The following is a 22,178-nucleotide window of genomic DNA, read 5'->3' on the forward strand; positions in this document are numbered from 1 at the left end:
GAAGGGACAGAAAGAGAGGGGGACACAGAATACGAAGCAGGCTCCAGGCTTTGAGCTAGCCATCAGCACAGAGCCTGATGTGGGGCTCGAACCCACGAACTGTGAGATCATGACTTGAGGTGAAGTCAGACACTTAACTGACTGAGCCACCCGGGCGCCCCTCCATTCTACCTTTCATATTATACTTTCCTTCATGTCCTTCTTGGGCCTGAGTTCCTTTGTTATTCATTTTTGTAAACTGCATAGTACTTTAACCAAGGCAGATTACCTAGTCACTAAATAAAGGAAAACATGAATATCATTCATTAGGAATGCAAAGCAAAAATGATCATAGAGTTAAAGTAGCAAATAAATTCATAATCTGTTATCCATGCTAGGCTTAACAAATAATGATTCATTTTTCTAAAGTAATCATCTATGTGGTAGATTGTAAAACAGGACTATAAATTCTTTTCAACCTTGTATGCATGCTCTTTGTAATGTGACTTCACTGTTCCTCTCATCAAGAGGGAGAATCTATTTTTCTGCCTTGTTACCTGGACTAGCACTGTGACTGCTTTGACCAACATAGTGTCAGAATTATGTTGTAGAAGTTCAGAGCCAGAGCCTAAAGAGGCTTTACAACTCTTTTTCTTATCTGCTTAGAACACTGCCTTGAGACTTTCACATCTAGCCTGTTGCTGAGGGAGAAGCTACACACAACTAGATCCCCCTAGATCAACCACCTAACTGCAACATTGTCCAGATGAGCAATCTTTCATAGGAGTGACCCTGGGTGAGACCACAAGACAAAATCCTCACTTCTAGTGGAGCCCAAAGAAAACTGCTGACCCAGAGAATTATGACTAAATTAAATGATTAATATTTGAACCATTTAGTTTTGGGATGGTTTGTTACATAGCAGAAGATAACTGGGACAGGCTACAAAGATAAGTCATTAGTTAAATACATAGACTGAGAACAAAAGTATCACTATGGGAACAATGAACTAATTACCTCATGCTAAATGAACTACAGTATGACATAAGCAAATCATATAATAAGACTTATGATCTTAATTCACATCTCATTATTCACCAGTGTGGAATGATATCTTGCTAGCAGACTTTCTTGCTGGCTTTAGTGAAATAAGTTACCAAGTTGAAGAGGCCCACACAGCAGGAATCTGAGGGTGTTCTCCATCCAATAGGCAGTGAGTAATTAAAGCTTTCAGTGCAACAACCCTCAAGGAACTTTATCCTGATAGCCGTCATATTAGAGAGGTTGGAAGTATATCCTGGCCCACCTGAACTTCAGATGAGACCTTCAGATGAGACCACATCCCTAGCTGACACCTTGACACAACTTTGTGAGCCAGCCTGTAGGAACTAAGCTGTGACTGAATTCCTGACCTATAGGAACTATAAGATAATAAATGTTCCTTTTTTAAGTTGTAACGTTTTTGTTAGGTAGCAAGAGATAAGGGACAGAAATTGTTGCTGATGATGTGTGTAGGTTTTCTCATGGCTTAAGAAAATGTATCATTTTTTTCTTTCTATACAAGGTATACTCAGAGGTCCCCTATCCCCTTGGAGTACCTTTTTCTTTTTTTTTTTTGAAAACAGATGCCAAGTTTTATTCATTTGGGCAAATATGGTATCAATATTTACCAAAATATTCATCAAAGTTTGGAAAATTGCTAAGTTCTTTGTAAATTAAAAAAAAAAAACTCTTCAAAATTACCTCATCTATTACACAAAATCAATAGAAAGTAAAGTTACAATGTAATCGCTTCTGTAAGATTCTGTATTTCACTATGCTAATGCAAAGGCATATAATAATTTCTATGCTTTTGGTCTGATTTATTAAATAAATTACTAACATAAGGTACTGCAACTACTATAACTCACAACTGTCCTCTATAAATATGTTCTCTACTTATACTTTATATATATTATGCATTTGATTTTATATTATATTAATTGTTTGTGCTTTAACTTACTTCCATATTAGGGTTTTTCCTGATTACCAGATGGACATAGTCATTTAAAATAATTATTTAGAAATAATCCTATATTCCTCTAGTCATTCATTTATTTACTAGTTTATTTATTTACAAGTATTTCTCAAACAACTACTACTATGAGGCAACTTGCAAGACTGGGAAATGTGTACATGACATAGCAAATATACACTGAATGACCCCCAAATAAAGTGTAGAGTATTGAAATAGAAGTAAATAAAATGAACTTAAAGTCTATGAACTTGATACGTAGCCCTATCTTTGAAAAATCAACTTATAAATTTCTTAGCTGTGCCAGGAATAAATTGATAAGACTAGTTTGTAACAGTTTTACATTAAAACACTGAAGTGAAAAATTTTTTTTGGTTAAAGTCATTTTATCATATGACTTCTTAAGATTAAAGTAAACATAAACACATATACAATAAATATAACCTCACAAGATACAGAGGAAACTAAGTTTTGAGTTTCTTTAATTAAAAAGAAACACAGAGAGAGGGGCCAAGATGGCAGAATAGCATGGAAGTTTTTTTTTGCATCTCTTGTCCCTGAAATGCAGTCAGATCAATACAAAACTATCTTGCACACCTACAAAACTGATTTGAGGATTAACACAACAATCTGCACAATCTGAATCACAGAACTTGGCAGGTACACAGCATGAAGAGGTGAACTAGGGGAGAGAGAAGCTGTGGAGGGCAGGAAGCTGTTTTTGCTTGCAGAGAGAGGACAGACATGGGAGGAGAGTATGGGAAAGCACCTCCCCCCCCCCCAAATAAAAAGCAGCTGGAGAGAAAAGAAAGAGTATGCAAGGAACTGAACAAAACAGGGAGAAAGGAGAAAGGAGAGGGTTTAAATTCCATTAAGACTCTATAAACAGGGGGAGGGCAGAATCTGAAACTCCATAGTAGTTCGGTACTTGATGGTGCTCTGGTAGGAAGGATGAATCCCCAGGATCAGAGAGCAAGGTCTGAGGGGTCCTCAGGCCACATGGGAAGAGATGGCTCCCCTGCTGGGAGGACATTTGGTAGAGGCTGTGTAGCCACCCTACAGGCAGAGGTCCCAGCAGACCCCGGGGAACAACCACATTTGCTGGTGCTGGAACAAGGATGTTAAGAGCGACACCTGGTGCCAGATGTGTGTTGTGACTTACCATAATACCTGAAATCTGCCGCTAAATGATTGTGTGAACTTTCTCTGGGCGGGCTGGCACCTGGGCTCAGTCTATGGGCATCGGCAGCAGCATGGTCCTGCCAATGTTCTTGGGTGCAGGCAGGCACCCAGCCATTGCTTGGTGAGACCCTCCCCCAAAGGGTCAAAACAGGTCAAAGCCACAGTCCCTCAGAAGTGAGGGGTTAGGAAACACAGCCACATCTTAGATAAAACTAAGGAGAGAGGTGCCATCTGTCAACCTGACGGCTTGGTCATGGACTGTAAATGCGGGGAGATGAAGTTGGAGACAGGACGGGTGCATGATTGCTGATTGGGAAGAACAGATTTCCAATACTGGAGACTGGATGGCTGGGTGATGCCATTTTCACCCCCCACCCGCACATGTGCATACACACATACAGGCCCCACAACAATCCACCCCAAAAGCTAAGCAGCACTATCTAGTGGAGAACAGAGCCATCACACTAAAACCCACCCAACTGGGCCAACCTCGCTCTTCAAGAACACCACAAGTCTCTCTGCCTGCTTAGTTTACAGACTATAAAGTGCTTCATAGTTTGACTTCTAGGGGAAACTATGTAATTTCAATCGTCTTTCAGTCTGTTCCCTGGTCCATCTATTCAATTTTTTTTATTTCATTTCTTTTCTTGAATAGAGAAAGAGAAAAAATTTATTTTTATTTTCCATTTTTATTAAAAATATTTTTCTTTAATTTTTTTTCTACTATAATTTTTACTTTTTTGTATTTTTTTAAATTCTATTTTACTTCCATCATTTCATTTTATTCTATTTTATTGTATTCATTTTTTCAAATTTTCAAATGTTTTCCTTTTCTTTTTTCCTTTTTTTCCTTTTCTTATCTTTTTCTTTTTTCTCTAATCTATCAAGCTCCTTTCAACAACCAGAACACCTAGGATCTAGCTTTGTTTATTTGATTATTTTGTGTTGTTTTTAATTTAAAATTTTTTACCTTATTAATTCCTTTTCTTCCTTCAAAATGACAAAATGAAGGAATTTACCCCCAAAAAACAGGAAGAAATGACAGCCAGGGACTTAATCAATACAGATACAAGCAAGATGTCTGAACCAGAATTTAGAATCACGACAATAAGAATGCTACCTAGCATTGAAAATAGATTAGAATCTTTTTATGCAGAGACAAAAGAAGTAAAAGCTAGTCAGGATGAAATAAAAAATGTTATAACTAAACTGCAATCTCAAATGGTTGCCACAGCAGCAAGGATAGATGAGGGAGAACAGTGAATCAACGAAACAGAGGACAAACTTATGGAGAATAATGAAGCAGAAAAAAAGAGGGAGACTAAGGAAAAAGAGCATGATTATAAGAATTAGAGAAATCAGTGACTCATTAAAAAGGAACAACATCAGAATCATAAGGGTCCCAGAAGAGGAAGAGAGAGAAAAATGGGTAGAGGGGTTATGTGAGCAAATCATAGCTGAAAACCTTCCTAACCTGGGGAAAGACGCAGACCTCAAAATTGAGAAGCACAGGGAACTCCCATTAGATTCAACAAAAACTGGCCATCAACAAGGCATATCACAGTCAAATTCACAAAATACTCAGGCAAGGAGAGAATCATGAAAGCAGCAAGGGGAAAAAAGTCCTTAACCTATAAGGGAAGACAGATCAGGTATGCAGCAGACCTATCCACAGAAACTTGACAGGCCAGAAAAGAGTGGCAGGATATTTCCAATGTGCTGAATCAGAAAAATATGTAGCCAAGAATTCTTTATCCAGCAAGGCTGTCATTCAAAATAGGAGAGATAAAAAGTTTCCCAGACAGACAAAACTTAAAGGAGTTCATGACCACTAAGCCAGCCCTGCAAGAAATTTTAAGGGGGGACTCTGAGGGGAGGAAAGACGGAAAAACAAAACAAAACAAACAAACAAACAAAGAAAAACAAAAGCAACAAAGACTAGAAAGGGCCAGAGAACACCACCAGAAACTCCAACTCTATAGGCAACACAATGGCAATAAATTCATATCTTTCAGTACTCACTCTAAATGTCAATGGACTAAATGCTCCAATCAAAAGACATAGGGTAAGAGAATGGATAAGAAAACAAGAGCCATCTATACGCTGTTTACAAGAGACCCACTTTAGACCAAAGACGCCTTCAGATTGAAAGTAAGGGGATGAAGAACCATCTATCATGAGAATTGTCAACAAAAGAAAGCAGGAGTAGCCACACTTATATCAGACAATCTAGACTTTAAAATTAAGACTGTAACAAGAGATGAAGAAGGGCATTATATCATAATTAAGGGGTCTATCCACTAAGAGGACCTAACAATTGTAAACATTTATGCTCCAAATGTGAAAGGATCCAAATATATAAATCAATTAATCACAAAGAAAGAAACTCATTGATAATAATACCATAATAGTAGGGGACTTCAACACCCCACTCACAGCAATGGACAGATCATCTAGACAGAAAATCAAAAAGGAAACAATGGCTTTGAATGACACACTGGACTGGATGTACTTAACAGAAACATTTAGAACATTTCATCCTAAAGCAGCAGAATACACATTCCCCAGTGCACATGGAACATTCTCAAGATTAAATCACATACTGGGACACAAATCAGCCCTCAACAAGTACAAAAAGATGGAGATCATACTGTGCATATTTTCAGACCACAACACCATGAAACTCAAAATCTACACAAGAAAAAAATGTGGAAAAAACCAAATACTTGGAGATTAAAAACCATCCTTCTAAAGGATGAATGAGCTAACCAAGAAGAGGAAATTAAAAAGTATATTAAAGGCAATGAAAATGATAACATCACAGCTCAAAACCTCTGGGACGCAGCAAAGGTGGTCATAAGAGGGAAGTATATAGCAATTCGGACCTTCCTAAAGAAGGAAGAAAGGTCTCAGATACACAACCTAACTTACAGCTTAAAGAGGTAGAAAAAGAAGAGCAAGTAAAACCCCAAACAAGCAGAAGACAGGAAATAATAAAGATTAGAGCAGAAATTAATGCTACTGAAACCAACCAACCAACCAACCAAACAAACAAACAAAAAAACAAAACAGTAGACAGATCAATGAAACCAGAAGCTGGTTCTTTGAAAGAATTAACAAAATTGATAAACCACTAGCTAGTTTGATCAAAAAGAAAAAGGAAAGGACCCCCAAAAATAAAATCAAGAATGAAAGAGGAGAAATCACAACCAAGACAGCAGAAATAAAAACAATAGTAAGAGAATATTATGAGCAATTATATGCCAATAAAATGGGCAATTGGGAAGAAATGGACAAATTCCTAGAAACATATACACTACCAAAACTGGAACAGGAAGAAATAGAAAATTTGAACAGACTCAAAACCAGTAAAGAAATTGAATCAGTAATTAAAAATATCCCAAAAAACAAGAGCCCAGGGCCAGATTGTTTTCCAAGGGAATTTAAGGAAGAGTTAACACCTATTCTCTTGAAGCTCTTCCAAAAAATATAAATGGAAGAAAAACTTCCAAACTCTTTCTATGAAGCCAGCATTACCTCGATTCCAAAACCAGACAGAGACCCCACTAAAAAGGAGAACTATAGACCAATTTCCCTGATGAACATGGATGCAAAAATCCTCAACAGGATATTAGCCAATGTTGGATGGATCCAACAATACATTAAAAAAATTATTCACCATGACCAAGTGGGATTTATACCTGAGATACAGGGCTGGTTTGATATCCACAAAACAATCAATGTGATACATCACATGAGTGAAAGAAAGGACAAGAACCACATGATCCTCTCAATAGTTGCAGAGAAAGCATTTGACAAAATACAGTGTGCTTTCTTGATAAAATCCCTCAAGAAAGTAGGGACAGAAGGATCATACCTCAAGATCTTAAAAGCCATATATGAAAGACCTACCACTAATACCATCCTCAATGGGGAAAAACTGAAAGCTTTTACTCTAAGGTCAGAAATATGACAGAGTGTCCACTCTTGCCACTGTTAGTCAACATAGTATTGGAAGTCTTATCCTCAGCAATCAGACAAAACAAAGGAATAAAAGGCATCCAAATTGGCCAGAAGGAGGTCAAACTTTCACTCTTCGCAGATGACATGATACTCTATGCGGAAAACCCAAAAGATACTATCAAAAAAACTGCCAGAACTGATCCAAGAATAAAGCAAAGTCACAGGATATAAAATCAATGCACAGAAATTGTTGCATTCCTATACGCCAGTAATGAAGCAACAGAAAGAGAAATCAGGGAATCTATCCCATTTACAATTGCACCAAAAACCATAAAATACCTAGGAATAAATCTAACCAAAGAGGTGAAAAATCCATATACTGAAAACTATAGAAAGCTTATGAAAGAAATTGAAGAAGACACAAAAAAATGGAAAAATATTCCATGCTCCTGGATTGGAAGAACAAATATCGTTAAAATGTCAATACAACTCAAAGCAATCTACATATTCAATGCAATCCTTATCAAAATAACACCAGTATTCTTCACAGAGCTAGAACAAACAATCCTAAAATCTGTATGGAACCAGAAAAGACCCTGAATAGCCAAAGCAATCTTGAAAAAGATAACCAAAGTTGGAGGCATCATAATCCCAGACTTCAAGCTATATTACAAGGCTGTAATCATCAAGACAGTATGGTACTGGCACAAAAACAGACACTCAGATCAATGGAACAGAATAGAGAACCCAGAAATGAACCATAAACATATGGCCAACTAATCTTTGACAAAGCAGGAAAGAATATCCAATAGAATAAAGACAGTCTCTTCAGCAAATGGTGCCGGGAAAGCTGGACAGCAACATGTAAAAGAATGAACCCGAATCACTTTCTTACACCATACACAAAAATAAACTAAAAATGGATGAAAGACCTAAACATAAGACAGGAAGCCATCAAAATCCTAGAGGACAAAGCAGACAGAAACCTATTTGACCTCAGCTGTAGCAACTTCTTATTCAACACATCTCCAGAGACAAGGGAAACAAAAGCAAAAATGAACTATTGGGACCTCATCAAAATAAAAAGCTTCTGCACAGCAAAGGAAATAATCAGCAAAACTAAAAGGCAACCGACAGAATGGGAGAAGATATTTGTAAATGACATATCAGATAAAGAAGACATCCAGATGGCCAACTGACGCATGAAAAAATGCTCAACATCACTCATCACCAGGGAAATACAAATCAAAACCACAATGAGATACTATCTCACACCTGTCAGAATAGCTAACATTAACAAATAAGGCAACAATAGATGTTGGCGAGGATGTGGAGAAAGGAACCCTTTTGCACTGCCGTTGGGAATGCAAGCTGGTGCAGCCACTCTGGCAAACAGTATGGAGTTTCCTCAAAAAATTAAAAATAAGACTACCCTACGACTCAGCAATTGCACTACTAGGTATCTATCCAAGGGATACAGGTGTGCTGTTTTGAAGGGGCACAAGCATCCCAATGTTTACAGCAGCACTATCGACAATGGCCAAAGTATGGAAAGAGCCCAAATGTCCATTGATGGGAAATGGATAAAGAAGATGTTGGGGGTATATATATATATATATATGTATATATATATATATATATACATATATATATATATATACACACACACACACACACACACAATGGAGTAGTACTTGGCAATGAAAAAGAATGAAATCTTGCCATTTCCAATTACATGGATGGAAATAGAGGGTATTATGCTAAGTGAAATTAGTCAGTCGGAGAAAGACAAATATCATATGACTTCATTCAAATGAAGAATTTAAGATACAAAACAGATGAACATAAGGGAAGGAAAGCAAAAATAATATAAAAACAGGGAAGAGGATAAAACATAAGAGACTCATATATAGAGAACAAACTGAGGGTTGCTGTAGGGGATGTGGAAGGGGAGATGGGGTAAATAGGTAAGGGACATTAAGAAATCTACCCTGAAATCATTTTTGTACTGTATGCTAACTAATTTGAATGTAAATTAAAAAAATAAATTAATTAAAAAAAAGAAAGAAAAACAGGGGCACCTGGGTGGCTCAGTTTGAGCATTTGAGTTTTGATTTCAGCTCAGGTCATGCGTGGGATCAAGCCCCACGATGGGCTCCATCCTGAGCATGGACCTTGCTTAAGATTCTCTCTCTCTCTCCCCTGTTCATGCTCTCCCTCTAAAATAAAAAAAATGTTTCAAAAAATAAAAAGAGGAAATAATTTGTTCATATACACATAGCTCTTAATGTACTGATAAAAATGAAACTTCATTTTTAACTACTAATTTTCAACTAACTCTGAAAATCATACATATCATTCTAGTTACTATGGCATTGATCATCAAATTCTGTATGGGAAGATATTTATATCAAATGTATTTTGAGAATTACGTGTAGAGTGCTGTTCTTCTTAGCCATTTCAACTAAATATAAAAACTATTTTGAATCTGATAGTCATGTTTCTGCCCTTTTACTGAGTGTTTACTGTATGACAGAGCCTCAGTATGTGTCATCTCTAAATTTTACACTAATCCTACATAATAGCTATTATTATTATTATTATTATTATTATTAATCCATTTTATAGGTAAGCAAACCAAATTTCTGAGAAATCACTAAATTGCTGAAGGTCATAGAGTAAATTAATAGTAATACTGTGATTCAAGCCTGGGTCTGTCTGGTTCCAGTCTGTCCTTTTTATTCATACTATAATGTCCAGGGAAAATGGATATAGCCCATCTCTCATTACATCATTTGATTTAGAATGCTATGAAATTCTTGAGTAAAAGGCACAAAAGTCTTGCCAGAATCTGCTGTTGATCTTATTTTCAGTCTAATTGGTTGGGCAAAGGGGTTTCCAAGAATAGAAAAGAAAATTAATCTGACCTCTACCATAAATCCTTTAAACTGATGGACAAGAACAAAATTTACATTTGAGAAGATCATCTAATCAATCATGGAGGAAATAAGCCATAAACACAAGTTTCTTCTTGTAAAAAATGAATTGTGAGACTGCATCTGGAATACTGCCCACATTCCTCTTGTCATGTTGCAAACAAAATACAATATAGCTGTGGAAGAGGAACAAAAATAATATAGGGGATAAGAGAGTTCCTTTAAGATAACTAAAAAAATAATAGATTCTAGAAGGGTTAGTTGGAGGTTTGCAGGAGAATTAGCAGTGGCACCGGAAGTGAGCATTTTGCCCTGCATATTAGCAAGTACAACTATGACCTCAAAGGAGATGGCAATAACAGAACCAAATATTAGACTGAATAAACCACTGGTTTGTCATTCACTTTTTATATCCTCTTTGTTGTCCTTTTTACTTTCTTTTACCTGCAGATGCTTGCTGAGAAACCAACAGTTAAAACTTCCTGGACTATTCTAGGAAGAGAAAAAAAAATGGTGACTAAGCCAAGAGAAGAGAAGGCTGATAGTGGAGGCAATAATGAGTTTTGTATAGATAAAGGAATAGAATATGAATGGCTGAGAGATATTATGCATTTCCACTGAGACTAGGGAAAGAGGGAAGGTCAAATATAAGAGGGTACCCTATGGGCTTACAGACACAAGGATGATTTTTTCAATGGAATAATGTTTCAAAATTATAGACACTCTGCAAGGCAAGTGTTTCTTCTAATGGTTTAGGTTCAGGACTGTCCTGAAAAAGGAAAAGCCTTTCAATGACCTTTTTCAGCCCATGATTAAAATTCAGTTTACCAGTCTTCTCATTATCTCTCAAGATATGTGTAAAATAATGATTCTATCCTAATCTGACCTGGTTCTTTTAGCCTGGGAATTTCTGTTTTACAGTCCTCTGGCCACAGTATTTCATTTTATGATGCAAAAAGTCAAAGAAGATAGATGCTCTTGATAGTCTCCTATGCAACAGAGCTGCTCACTTCATTTAAATGGAAATGCACATTTTCATGGAAATTCAGGCCTGTATTGATGAACAAAGATAAGCTGCCACTATTAAATAGAATAGTGATATACCAAAAAAAAAGTGTCCTAGAAAACTCATTAAAAAAAAGTAAAATTTACAGTGAAAGATAAGGAATTTTAAGTATGTATGTGTATATACTGTATATATGTATATATATGTGTATGCACGTGTGTGTGTATTAAGCCTAGATATTGTATAAGTTTTCTAAGGATTTGTCACATAATATTTGGATAGTTACAAAGTTGAAAATCCCAGGACAAAAGTTATAGAAGACAGGCTGACTACATATGTTTTTGATAAGCATAGTGACTTACTATGAAAAAAAAAATAAGCACAGTGCCTCTTATAAGTAGATACTAGCCATCTAACAAACATTTCTGAGGGAACATATAAAGAAATGTTATGGGTTATGTGTAATATCATTTCTCATTTTCTTTCTTAAAATTTTAATGCAGCTATTTTGGGGTTCATTTTTTAACAACCAATTGAAGAAGTATTTAATGACTCTGTATGTGTCTCCCAATTAGAAACCTGGAAAGCATTCTTTTTTTTTTTTTTTAAACAGTAAAGATGCTATTTATTGCACCTTTAGATTTGCTAATTTTTCTCTGAGATAGCTCATTTGAATTACATTGATAAGCCAATTGCTCAGTGATGCATTACTTATTCTGAATAATCTTATCATTAGTTAAATTAGGGCTTTTAATATTCTGGAAAGACATACTTTTATTTAAGAAGGAGGAGGCAAATTTTAGAAAAGTAAATCCAAGCAATAAATAGCATTTGATTATGCTGGCATTAGAATAACCTTTGTTATTTTTTTTAAAAAATAATAACATTTATTTATTTTTGAGAGAGAGAGAGAGAGAGAGAGAGCGAGCATGAGTGGGGAAGGAGCAGAAAGAAAGGGAGACAGGATCCAAAGCAAACTCCAGGCTCCAAGGTGTCAGCATGGAGCCGGACATGGGACTCAAACCCACAGACCATGAGATCATGACCTGAGCTGAAGTCTGACACTTAACCGATTGAGCCACCCAAGCATCCCCAGATAACATTTGTTCTTTAGAGCAAAACACAAGGAAAAGAATTCTAATAGGACTCACTGGCCAGCAGCAAATAACAGCCTTGCACATAAAAGTCCCTTCCCAACCCTATGAAAAATGCTTAATGGTCTGCACCTTTATTTACTTGAAGTATTAACTTCTTTGGCCTCAGAAATACATTTATCTAATTTCTGGATTTTTTTTCAGTTTTTATATTCTCAAATTTCTCATATTTATCCATTATCCTCATATTTTGTTATATGAGAACAGGCGGGTATAGTTTTTGAGCTCTTATACAAAAATAATGTAGTGTTTGGAATCATAAAAGAACACAAATAAGCTTTCATATCTATAAATTCTCAAACATTTTCATGAATGATAAAATATTAATAATAATAAATCTTAAGGATTGCAAATATTTCTAGATTGTATATATCTCTAATTGGTTCTTTCAGACTTTGGTTTATATGTAATTTATTTTCTTCACAAAATACATTTATTCTCTAAATATCCATACAGCATAAGAAATTCAATATTCTTTCATGAAAATGATTTCCTGATTGTCTTTCAGTTAAAATTTTTGTTTCAACGAGATATTAAATATCTTTAAACTACTTAAGATTTTTTAAAATTGGGAATGGTTCCTTTTTAAAGCACATTTTGATACCTTTTATGGACACAGTGTTTTGAGTTGAAGAGTAAACTAATAGCATAGATACAATATAACATAGTGGTTAAGAATAGCAGCTTGGGTAGGGATGGATAAATGGATAAAGAAAATGTAGTATATATATATATATATATATATATATATATATGCAATGGAGTATTACTCAGCAATCAAAAAGAATGAAATCTTGCCATTTGCAACTATGTGGAAGGAACTGGAGGGTATTATGCTAAGTGAAATTAGTCAGAGAAAGACAAAAATCATATGAATTCACTCGTATGAGGACTTTAAGAGACAAAACAGATGAACATAGGGAAGGGAAACAAAAATAATATAAAAACAGGGAGGGAGACAAAACAAAAGAGACTCATAAATATGGAGAACAAACTGAGGGTTGCTGGAGGGGTTGTGGGAGGGGGGATGGTCTAAATGGGTAAGGGGCACTAAGGAATCTACTCCTGAAATCATTGCTTCACTATATAGTAACTAATTTGGATGTAAATTTTAAAAAATAAAAAATAAAAAATAAAGTTAAATTATAAAAAAAAAAATGTAGCTTGGGAGTCAGTCATAGCTGGGTGTGAACCCCAGGTCTTCTACGACCTAATCTTACAATCTTGAGCAGGCCACTTAATGTTTCTTAACCTCATTCTTCACCTATAAATGAGAATAATAATATCTTCTTCATGGGGTTATTATGACAACTTTGTAAGAAAATATATGAAAAGCACTTAACACAGGGTCTGAACTTGAGTAGGTGCTCAATAAAAACTATGTGTTAATCATCATCATTATCAGAATTGAAGAATCTCCAAAGGGAAGTAGCAAAAAAAAAAAAAAAAGCTAGGGTAAGCATTATTATTACCAAAGGTTAACATTCAATTTCACAAGGGAGTTAGCTATTATGTTAAGACTTCAACAATAAAATACACTAAAGGAGACAGGTTAAGATGGCTTGCTGCATTCCTTGTGCTGAAGGCCAGGTGTTTATACATATATATCTCAAACCTGACGACAACCTCAGAAAGCAGGTAGGTATGCCCATTTTATAGATGAGGGAATTGAAGCTCAGAATGTGGCCCAAATCATGCAACTGTTAAACTGCAGAATCATTACTTGACTCTAATTTGTTTGACTCCACAGCCCTGTTTCAACTTAACTTCCAAATTTGAGTCAACTTTGGGAACTTTTCAAACTGGACCATGCAACCTTATTCAGACCAGATCTGAATCTGAAGCATGAGTTTATAGGCAGCTTACACTTTATCAACCCTCAGCTTTTATTTTCTCTTTCATCTACAATCTAACTCATCTAAAGGAACCCAAGAATTCAGAGGCCTAGTAAATATACCTGCTGCCTGCACATAGCTTCACTCTGCAGGCTCTTCTCTGCCTAGAGTTGGAACATTTCACTACCCTGGAAAGTGCCCAGGACAACATTTTAAACTATTTCTTTATAAACAAACAAACAAACAAACAAACAAACAAACAAACAAACAAACAAAACAAAACACATATAGGTCTTGTTGATTTTTCCTCAGCAATGAATGGTGAATCTCAGTATCCCCTCTATGGCTTTCTCAGTGCTTCAATCAGAACTAAATATCTTTCCCCTGACAATTATTAAGACCTGATGTCTTGCTTCTCTCCCATCACCACTACTCCAACACACCTCTCTCCCCTCAAGTCATTTAATTTACATCTCCAAGGGAAATACCTAAAGCACATAGATGATGAGAAAATAGGAGTCTGAGAAGAAAGAATCAAATAGGTGGGAAAAAGTAAAGGATATGAGACAACCTAAGGAAAGGCTTTATAGTAGTGTTGGGCAAGTAACCAATTGTGTAATTATGTCAGAGATGTTACATAATTCTATCAATTCTTCCATAGTTTGACCAAACAATGCTTTTTTCACACTACTTCTGTGACAAATGTCCACAGACTTACTAATTTTTTCCACATCCAAATAGAATTTTAGGAATGTGACATAATGAGGTTAATTACAAAGTAGCACTGGCCAGGAATGCAAAGCAGAAAGTTATGTTACAATATAACATATGTTACAACTTTGTAACATAAAGCATTTTTATTTTTACGATTTTTTTTGAAGACAAACAATAAAAAGACAGCATATTGTATGAAACTTGAAGTAACCAAAGGTGAATAAATATAAAAAGGAATACTGGTGTATAGGATTGACTACCTGGTTTAGATATTCTTTCTTTGCCAAATGAGAGGAATCCCAATACAACTTATTAGATGTTAGACAGAATAGGGGGAATGATATTCAAGTAGTCTCTTTAACAGTCACTGCTTTGGCAATGTGTCATACTTCTTTTTTTAGGACAAAATTTATATTCTGGTTGAAGAAAATCTAAAAAACTAAAAAAAATACTTATTTGTTATCATTTAAGATATTTGATATTATTTCTCAACATTACGATTTCAGACACTGCCATTTAATTTATGCACAAAGGACTACAATGGAAAATGCTTCTACTGTATCTACATGAGGACTGAACACTGCAGTATAAAAGGATATACCACGTTTTCTTGGGGACTTGAGGAAGAAAGCCAACAGTAGCATGCAATAGAATTATTTAACCTTCTCTCTTCTCTATTTCTCTGCTGTGTTAAGTAAGTGAATCCCCAAACTAAATGACTATAATGCAATCACTCTTTCAATTATACCTTCAATGCCCATTGATGTGTTTTATGTTCAGCAGAAGAGAATAGAGAATCTGGTTTCATTCCAGGTTCTTAATCTTTCTGATAAGACAGTCTCTTCAGCTGTGAGCACTAGGATTAAGTGTATAGGCCCCTTGTGTCAGCTTTCAAAGGGAGCTCTAGCCTTGTAGGAGATGAGATGACCCATTGTGCATAGCGAATGAAGTGATATAATGAAGGACTCTCTCCAAATGTTTCTGGAATTCCTGTATAGTGCTAGATTACTGTGTATCTGGGAAACAGAGTCCATTCAATGTGACTAGTCATACAGAGTCCTGAGTTTAGAAGGGCTCTGTCACTTGTTTAATGCTCTGATGTCACTATCTTGAAATTCTTAGTAACTTTTTAACAAGAGACTCTACATTTTCATTCTGCATTGGTCTCTGCAGATTATGCAGCTGGTCCTCTTGTGGAGAAGGGCTTTGGAAAGAGACAAGGGATGGTCAGCTTCTTTCTTTGGCCTCTGCAAAGACATGATACCTGGCTGGAATGGTCAGGCTTTGTATGTACTGCTCAAAACAGTACATAACAGGTATCCAGGATCGAGAGGAGACCAATACCCCTCTTCAGGATCCAGTCTCCCTTCTCTACTTACACTTTCTCCTTCCCCTTCTTAGCTGTATGCATGGCTGTCCAGTCAGAGAATATGTTTCCAAACTCTCTTTGTGCCCAGGTAATTGAACTGGACCATTGAGATGTGAATAGACATGTTTACAAGTTCCGTGTTATTGTCTTACAGACAAAGCAAAAAAAAAAAAAAAAGACTGAACTCTTTCCTTTTCTTTCTCACAGGTTGGAAGGCAGATGCATTGGTGTCCCAGCTTTGACCATTCAGAGGAAGATGACACACTAAGGAAAGGCAGAGCAAACAGTACAAGGAACTTGGGTCCCTTTAAGACCTCCTGAATGACCATTCCTCTGCTAACATGGACTGTTCCTTAGGTCAAGGACTTGAAAGAAGAATAAATATGCTGAGGTCTCTTTGTTATACCAACTTAGCCTCTGTCGTAAGTATGAACAGAATAAGGTCTTGGGAACTAATTCACAATAGTTTTGTATTTATATAGGAGAGCTGAATAAAATAGTGTTCTGTTTGAACATTCTACATAGGGAAAATCACTAATTAGCATTGAAATGATATAAAACTATACTGAAGCTAATTTTACCCTCAATGATTTTTAGAACACTTCTGGATCCTGCAGAGCCAGTCATCAATATGAACACTAATTATACTATATATCTATAGATGTTGGGGCCTGAGCAAATCATTTATTTTATTTTATTTTTAATTTATTTTTTTTAAAGAGAGAATGCACAAGCTGGGGAGAGGGGCAGAGAGAGAAAGAGAGAGAAAGTATCTTAAGCAGACTCCACGCTCAGCAAGGAGCCCAACCAGGGCTCAATCCCATGACCCTGGGATCATGACCTGAGATGAAATCAAGAGTCGAATGTTCAACCAACTGAGCCACCCAGGTACCCTGAGGGCCTCAGTAAATCTTTAACGACTTATGAAAAACTCCTGAAGTTACATCTTCAAAATGAATTCCTGTATGACCCTAGTTTCATTGTAAGTTACCTCCATACTGAAAGAAGACTACAGGAGTTAAAAATGACGTTTGCTTAGAAAATGAATTTAGGTGCTTACATACTTAAAAAAGTAACAGCATATAGAAGATAATTTTACTTCTCCTTTCTTGAAATTTTTCAAGACTAAACTGACTAAAACTGCTAAGATTTAAAATATTATGTTGATAACCTAGCTACAAAACCATCAAGGAATCATATCTTCAAAAGTACAGATTTTATGTTTACCTGCCCCAATGACTCTCTCAATGCGAATTCTTGAGGGATCAATCTCCTTTGCAAATTCATGAACTGCTAGGGATGGGTCTTCATATGTATCTGGATCTATGTAAGTTTTAATTCCTGGGAAGCGTACTGCAAACCAACAACAACAACAACAAAAAAAGATTGATTTAGTTTAAGAGTATTTTAGTGATTACACATCTTGTGTATGTTTAAAACAAGGATTGACATATTAAAGTAGTCATTCTTGTTAGTTACTTCAATTCTCTTTTCTTTCTGTCCCACTCCTCCTCACCCCCCCCCAATAAAGAGTTGAGTACTTGGAATCAAAAATTTATTTACCTGTTAATGTAAAATGACCTGGTGGTTTAATAGAGAGTGAGCTGACAGGTTCCAGAAAACATATTTATTATATTTCTGTAAAATGTTTAATCAGCTCACTAATTCACAAACAACCCATACATTTTGTACTTGATCTAGCTCAGGACATGGGGGGAAAGGCATAAGCCTTTCTCCCAAAACCCTTTCTGCCAAAATGAGCAAGCCTGTTGGTGTCCCTCCTGGACACTTTGCACTCAGATGACAAACAGGGATGGCTGGAAAACTTGAATGTGTGGTTATTTTTTCATTTGCCACTTCTTTCAGTATCTGAAGAAATCACAGACTGTGTGTAGATATTCCTCTGTTTTGCTGGTAGGTTTCTGTGTTCCAACAGATTTCTGGCTCCCGGAGGACAGGAGATCATTTCTTATACATCTTTGTATCTTTCTAAATACCTTAGGTATGGTTTTACAGGTAATAATCACACAGCAAACCTTTATTAAATATGAATTAGTAGGGATTAAAAGATCAATGCAAATTCGTGGCATGGTGAATAGGTGATACTTGGTTTTGTTGCTTTAGATTTTGAAAGCTGCATCATACCCCGAGTTATTTGTTGGCTAGGATTCCTTAGAAACATGCTCTTGCAAGGAAATTTCAAAAGCAAACAAATAAAAGCTAATGAAGTGAGTTTAGAGGAGGTGCTGAAATGTCCATTGTCAGCAGAATTTGCTTCATGAGCTCCTCTACACTTGTTGGCCCCTTTCATTCCTTTTTGCCTACTGTCTTCTGCTACCAGATGAACACCCATGAGAATATTAGTACTTCCCCAAATATCATCAGCAAAGCATTCTAGGTATACTTAGGCCTGACAATGATTCTGAAATACTATGTTTTATGTGACTTCCAAAGTTTAGATTGGAGGAAAAGACAACAGATAATCTTTACCTCTGGTTCATATTGCAGATACTTATTTACTTAATGGGAGTTGTGGTTTCAGAATGAATACTCTATAAACTCAAATCCAGTGGCTACTATTAGACGATTAGTGGTATCTAATTGGATATGTGGTGTTAACATCACCTTCTTTTTTCTTGTAAACACAATATATGTCGACTATCTGGTTACTTATTTAACTTACCCATGGTTTCTTAAAACTCGGTTTGTTATCTTTCTTTTACTTCCTTGGCTGTCTTAGGTTATTTTCATTGCTTCTTGCTGGGCCCATCTGGTTTAGTTTATGCAAAAACTGCTACTTGGAAAGCAGATAATAAATACCTCAGGAACATCTTTTTCCTTTGCATTTCAGTACTAAATGCCCTGCAGTGAGTCTTAAGGTTGCTCAGCATATGTCATCCATCCAGGTGTTTGGGTCCAGGTTTCTGCATCTGTTCGCAGCATTTCCAGCTCATCCCATGGCTGGCAGTGGCTGTCTTAGCTTTCCCTTCTCTGCCAGTGCAGTGAGCCTCAAACGTATTGTAAGAAAAGAGCAGCCAGGGACACCTTGCTAAAAATGCGTATGTCTTGGCCCTACCATGCACCTTCTGAGTCAGAACTCTGGCTAGTGAACATGGAACATCCTAATACAGATAGTCCTCAGACCACTGACAAATCCTGTGAGCCTTAGAAGTAGCCCTAAACCGTCCCTCTAGTTTGTAATTTCCTCACTTAAATCCTTTCTGCTTCCTTCAGAAAATGATATAGATTGAAAAGTCTCTTACTCCTTTTGCTCAGTCTGAAGTAAAAAAATGAGTTGAAAGAGTTAAACAGCTTGCCTCACACATTATTTCTACACTGTGGTTAATTAGAGAACATCCCTTTCTGAGATGTTAATTCAGCATCTCACGACAGAGAAACCGTCTTGACAAAGTAGTTTGCCATTTGGAGGTGGAGGTGGAGGTGGGTGTTGGGGAGGAGAGGGTGGCAATTATCAAACCAACTATAGTGGTAATTATAGCTTGCTTGGGAAGAGATTCTACAAATGAATATAACCTTGTAGTCAGCTCAAGGATTTCATACATATTCTAAAAGTTAAAGAGCTGATTTTCTTTTTTAGTGTTAATGAATTGTAAATTGATTTGTTATATGTTTAAATGACAGTCTCTACAAGAAGGAATAAAAGTTCCCTAATATTTCTATGGCTAATGCTCCACTAAATTAAACCAACTTGCATTCAGGAGTCATTGTGAATGGTAAATAACTAGATATAAGCAGTCATCTTGTATTTTTAGCATATTCAGCCTTCGTGTTTTCCAGCAAGCAGAATTAGGAAAAAAGTACTATCATTTAATGAGAAGCAGGTGCAATTTCCACCAACAAACCTGGAAACCAGATGAAAAGTCTTAATGCTGAAAGGTTGGAAGTACATTTTCTCAGGTTTTCTCAACTCAGTGGATACAAGTTTAAAATGAACTCTTGAGGGCTAGAGCAATGTAAAATAATGGAAGGGTCACGGTACTACTTACAATGCCCATTCTGCTGTAAGTGGTTTCTCCTCTTCTCTTCTGACTTCATTTTAGCTTTGATGTACCATTGGCACCTTTGAAAAGGGTAAGCAGAATCTTAGTTTTAGAATTATGCTGGATGAGAACCAAAACCAACTAAATTACCTATCACCAGTAGGCCAAGTTCTTATCACAAAGGCCATGTTTAAGAATATCTCTATATCACAAGTTTCTTTTTTTTTTGTATAGATCAGAATTAATCCCAGATAAGAATAAAATACTCTCACGTGGATTGATTGGTTTGAATGATAGGAATCTTAGAGAATATTCTATAATCAGCAATAACCATCACATGCTTCCTTATAGAACTTCTAATAGCTGGAGCTGGTAGAAAGCATTAAAAGTCAAAATGAGAAAATGTTTTTGAGTCAGAATCTCAGAAATTTAGACAAATGTTTTCTAGTTTCATTGCTAAAGAGCATGCTTTCTTTTTATGTCAGAATTTTGTAAAGGTATGTTCTGTTCTCTCTTGGGATAAATTGCTCTGAGAAAGAGTAGATGCTTATCTCGCATGACTTCTGCAACATGAATAAATTCTCCAGCATCCATGTGATTTGACAATTCATCAAACTTCTAATTCCAAATGGTTAAACAGACTACATCTGTGGTATATCATCCAATCTTTCAATGTGATTTTATCTTCAAACCCTAAGGCAAGTTGAGTATTTATTCAGAAATGTCTTACAGTTTTTATAGAATAATTTCCAATGAATACTCCTCTATTATGTGCTTAAAGTATATTATGTGCTTTAAAAAATGAATTTTTTTAATCTTATGTAACTGAAGTAGTCTTCCCCAGTTTGTAGAATATTACTTTCTAATGTCATATAAATTGGAAAACATGGAAAGTAAAAGCTGAAAATAATTTAGTACAAATTTTTCTTTACCATTAAAGTATCTTTTAAAGATAATTCTGCTTCAGAAACCAAAAATAAAGACAACTTTTGAGCCCATCTCTCAAGTTTATTAGGCCAAATTGATTTAGCCTACAATGCCTGTAATATCTTCGTTAAAGCTTCCCATATTTATGTGTTAAGGCAATAATTTCTGATATTTTAATGAAATGCTTTTCCACATGTGTATGTGTGCCATTTAAATCACTGCTGAAATACTCAAAGAGGAAATAAAGCCTTAACTCATATTCTACAAATACACATAATTGTAACTTAAAAGTTACATCTGATTGTGCCATATATCGACTCACTATTAAATGAAACATCATTTAATCAATTTCCATTATAAAGTTAGAGGCTTTTTTTTTTCAAAAAATTGAGGATAAAAGAGGCCCTGCTGTTTAAACATGAGAAAGTACCCCACAGTTCTTCAAGAGTACTTTCAAATAAGAAAAAAATAATATTTTTGAATGAAATTAACCATCATATATAAATTATCACAGTCTAGTTGACATAATTTGTGACTTTGGAGTTAGAATCACCTTATAGGTCCCCATCATACTTTAACAACTGAATAATCTTTCTGGGCCCCAAACTGAGTGCCTTTAAATTATGTGCAACTCCATGATAAATAGAATATTATCAAGGTATCAATGCCCCCAAACTCACAATGCATGAGCAGCACTTAGGTTATAAATGGCAATGAAAACACAGTAGAGTTATTTCTTCCACTTAGCATTTTTCTAATAAGGTTTGTTAAACACATAGCAACACATAAAGTGTTGGCATGTTTTCTTTTTTTTTACCTAATTAAATTGTCATTGTGACTTTATATGTACCAAAATTGTATTCTAATCCTTCTTCTTGCAAGAGAGTCGTAGGTACGATCATAAGAACTCTAACATTTTTTTGTCTGTTTTTCAAACAAGCTTAGACCTCCACTAGGATACATAGGGTTTTGCTTGTTTGTTGGTTTTTATAACCAGTTCTCCCCTGCTAGTGATTAAGGATTTTGTAGATCACGTTTGGTATTTGAAGGATATCATACTGCATATTTTGTTTCAACCTGATGGTTAGTTGGTTTAGA

The 22,178-nt window shown here is 35.7% G+C and overlaps 1 protein-coding gene across 2 annotated transcripts in view; it reads right to left on the minus strand.

Moving 5' to 3' along the window:
* EPHA6 (EPH receptor A6) overlaps nucleotides 1-22,178 on the minus strand; it is an 880,333-nt gene that overhangs the window by 221,378 nt on the left and 636,777 nt on the right. For both annotated transcript variants that reach the window (XM_047875260.1, XM_047875259.1), the window contains 2 exons: nucleotides 20,160-20,233; nucleotides 17,380-17,505 (listed from right to left, as the gene is read on the minus strand). In XM_047875260.1, the coding sequence (XP_047731216.1) occupies nucleotides 17,380-17,505; nucleotides 20,160-20,233 (200 nt within the window). The remainder of the gene's footprint in view (nucleotides 1-17,379; nucleotides 17,506-20,159; nucleotides 20,234-22,178) is intronic.

The sequence above is a fragment of the Prionailurus viverrinus genome, chromosome C2 (genome assembly GCF_022837055.1).
Source record: "Prionailurus viverrinus isolate Anna chromosome C2, UM_Priviv_1.0, whole genome shotgun sequence".
Lineage (NCBI taxonomy): Eukaryota > Metazoa > Chordata > Mammalia > Carnivora > Felidae > Prionailurus > Prionailurus viverrinus.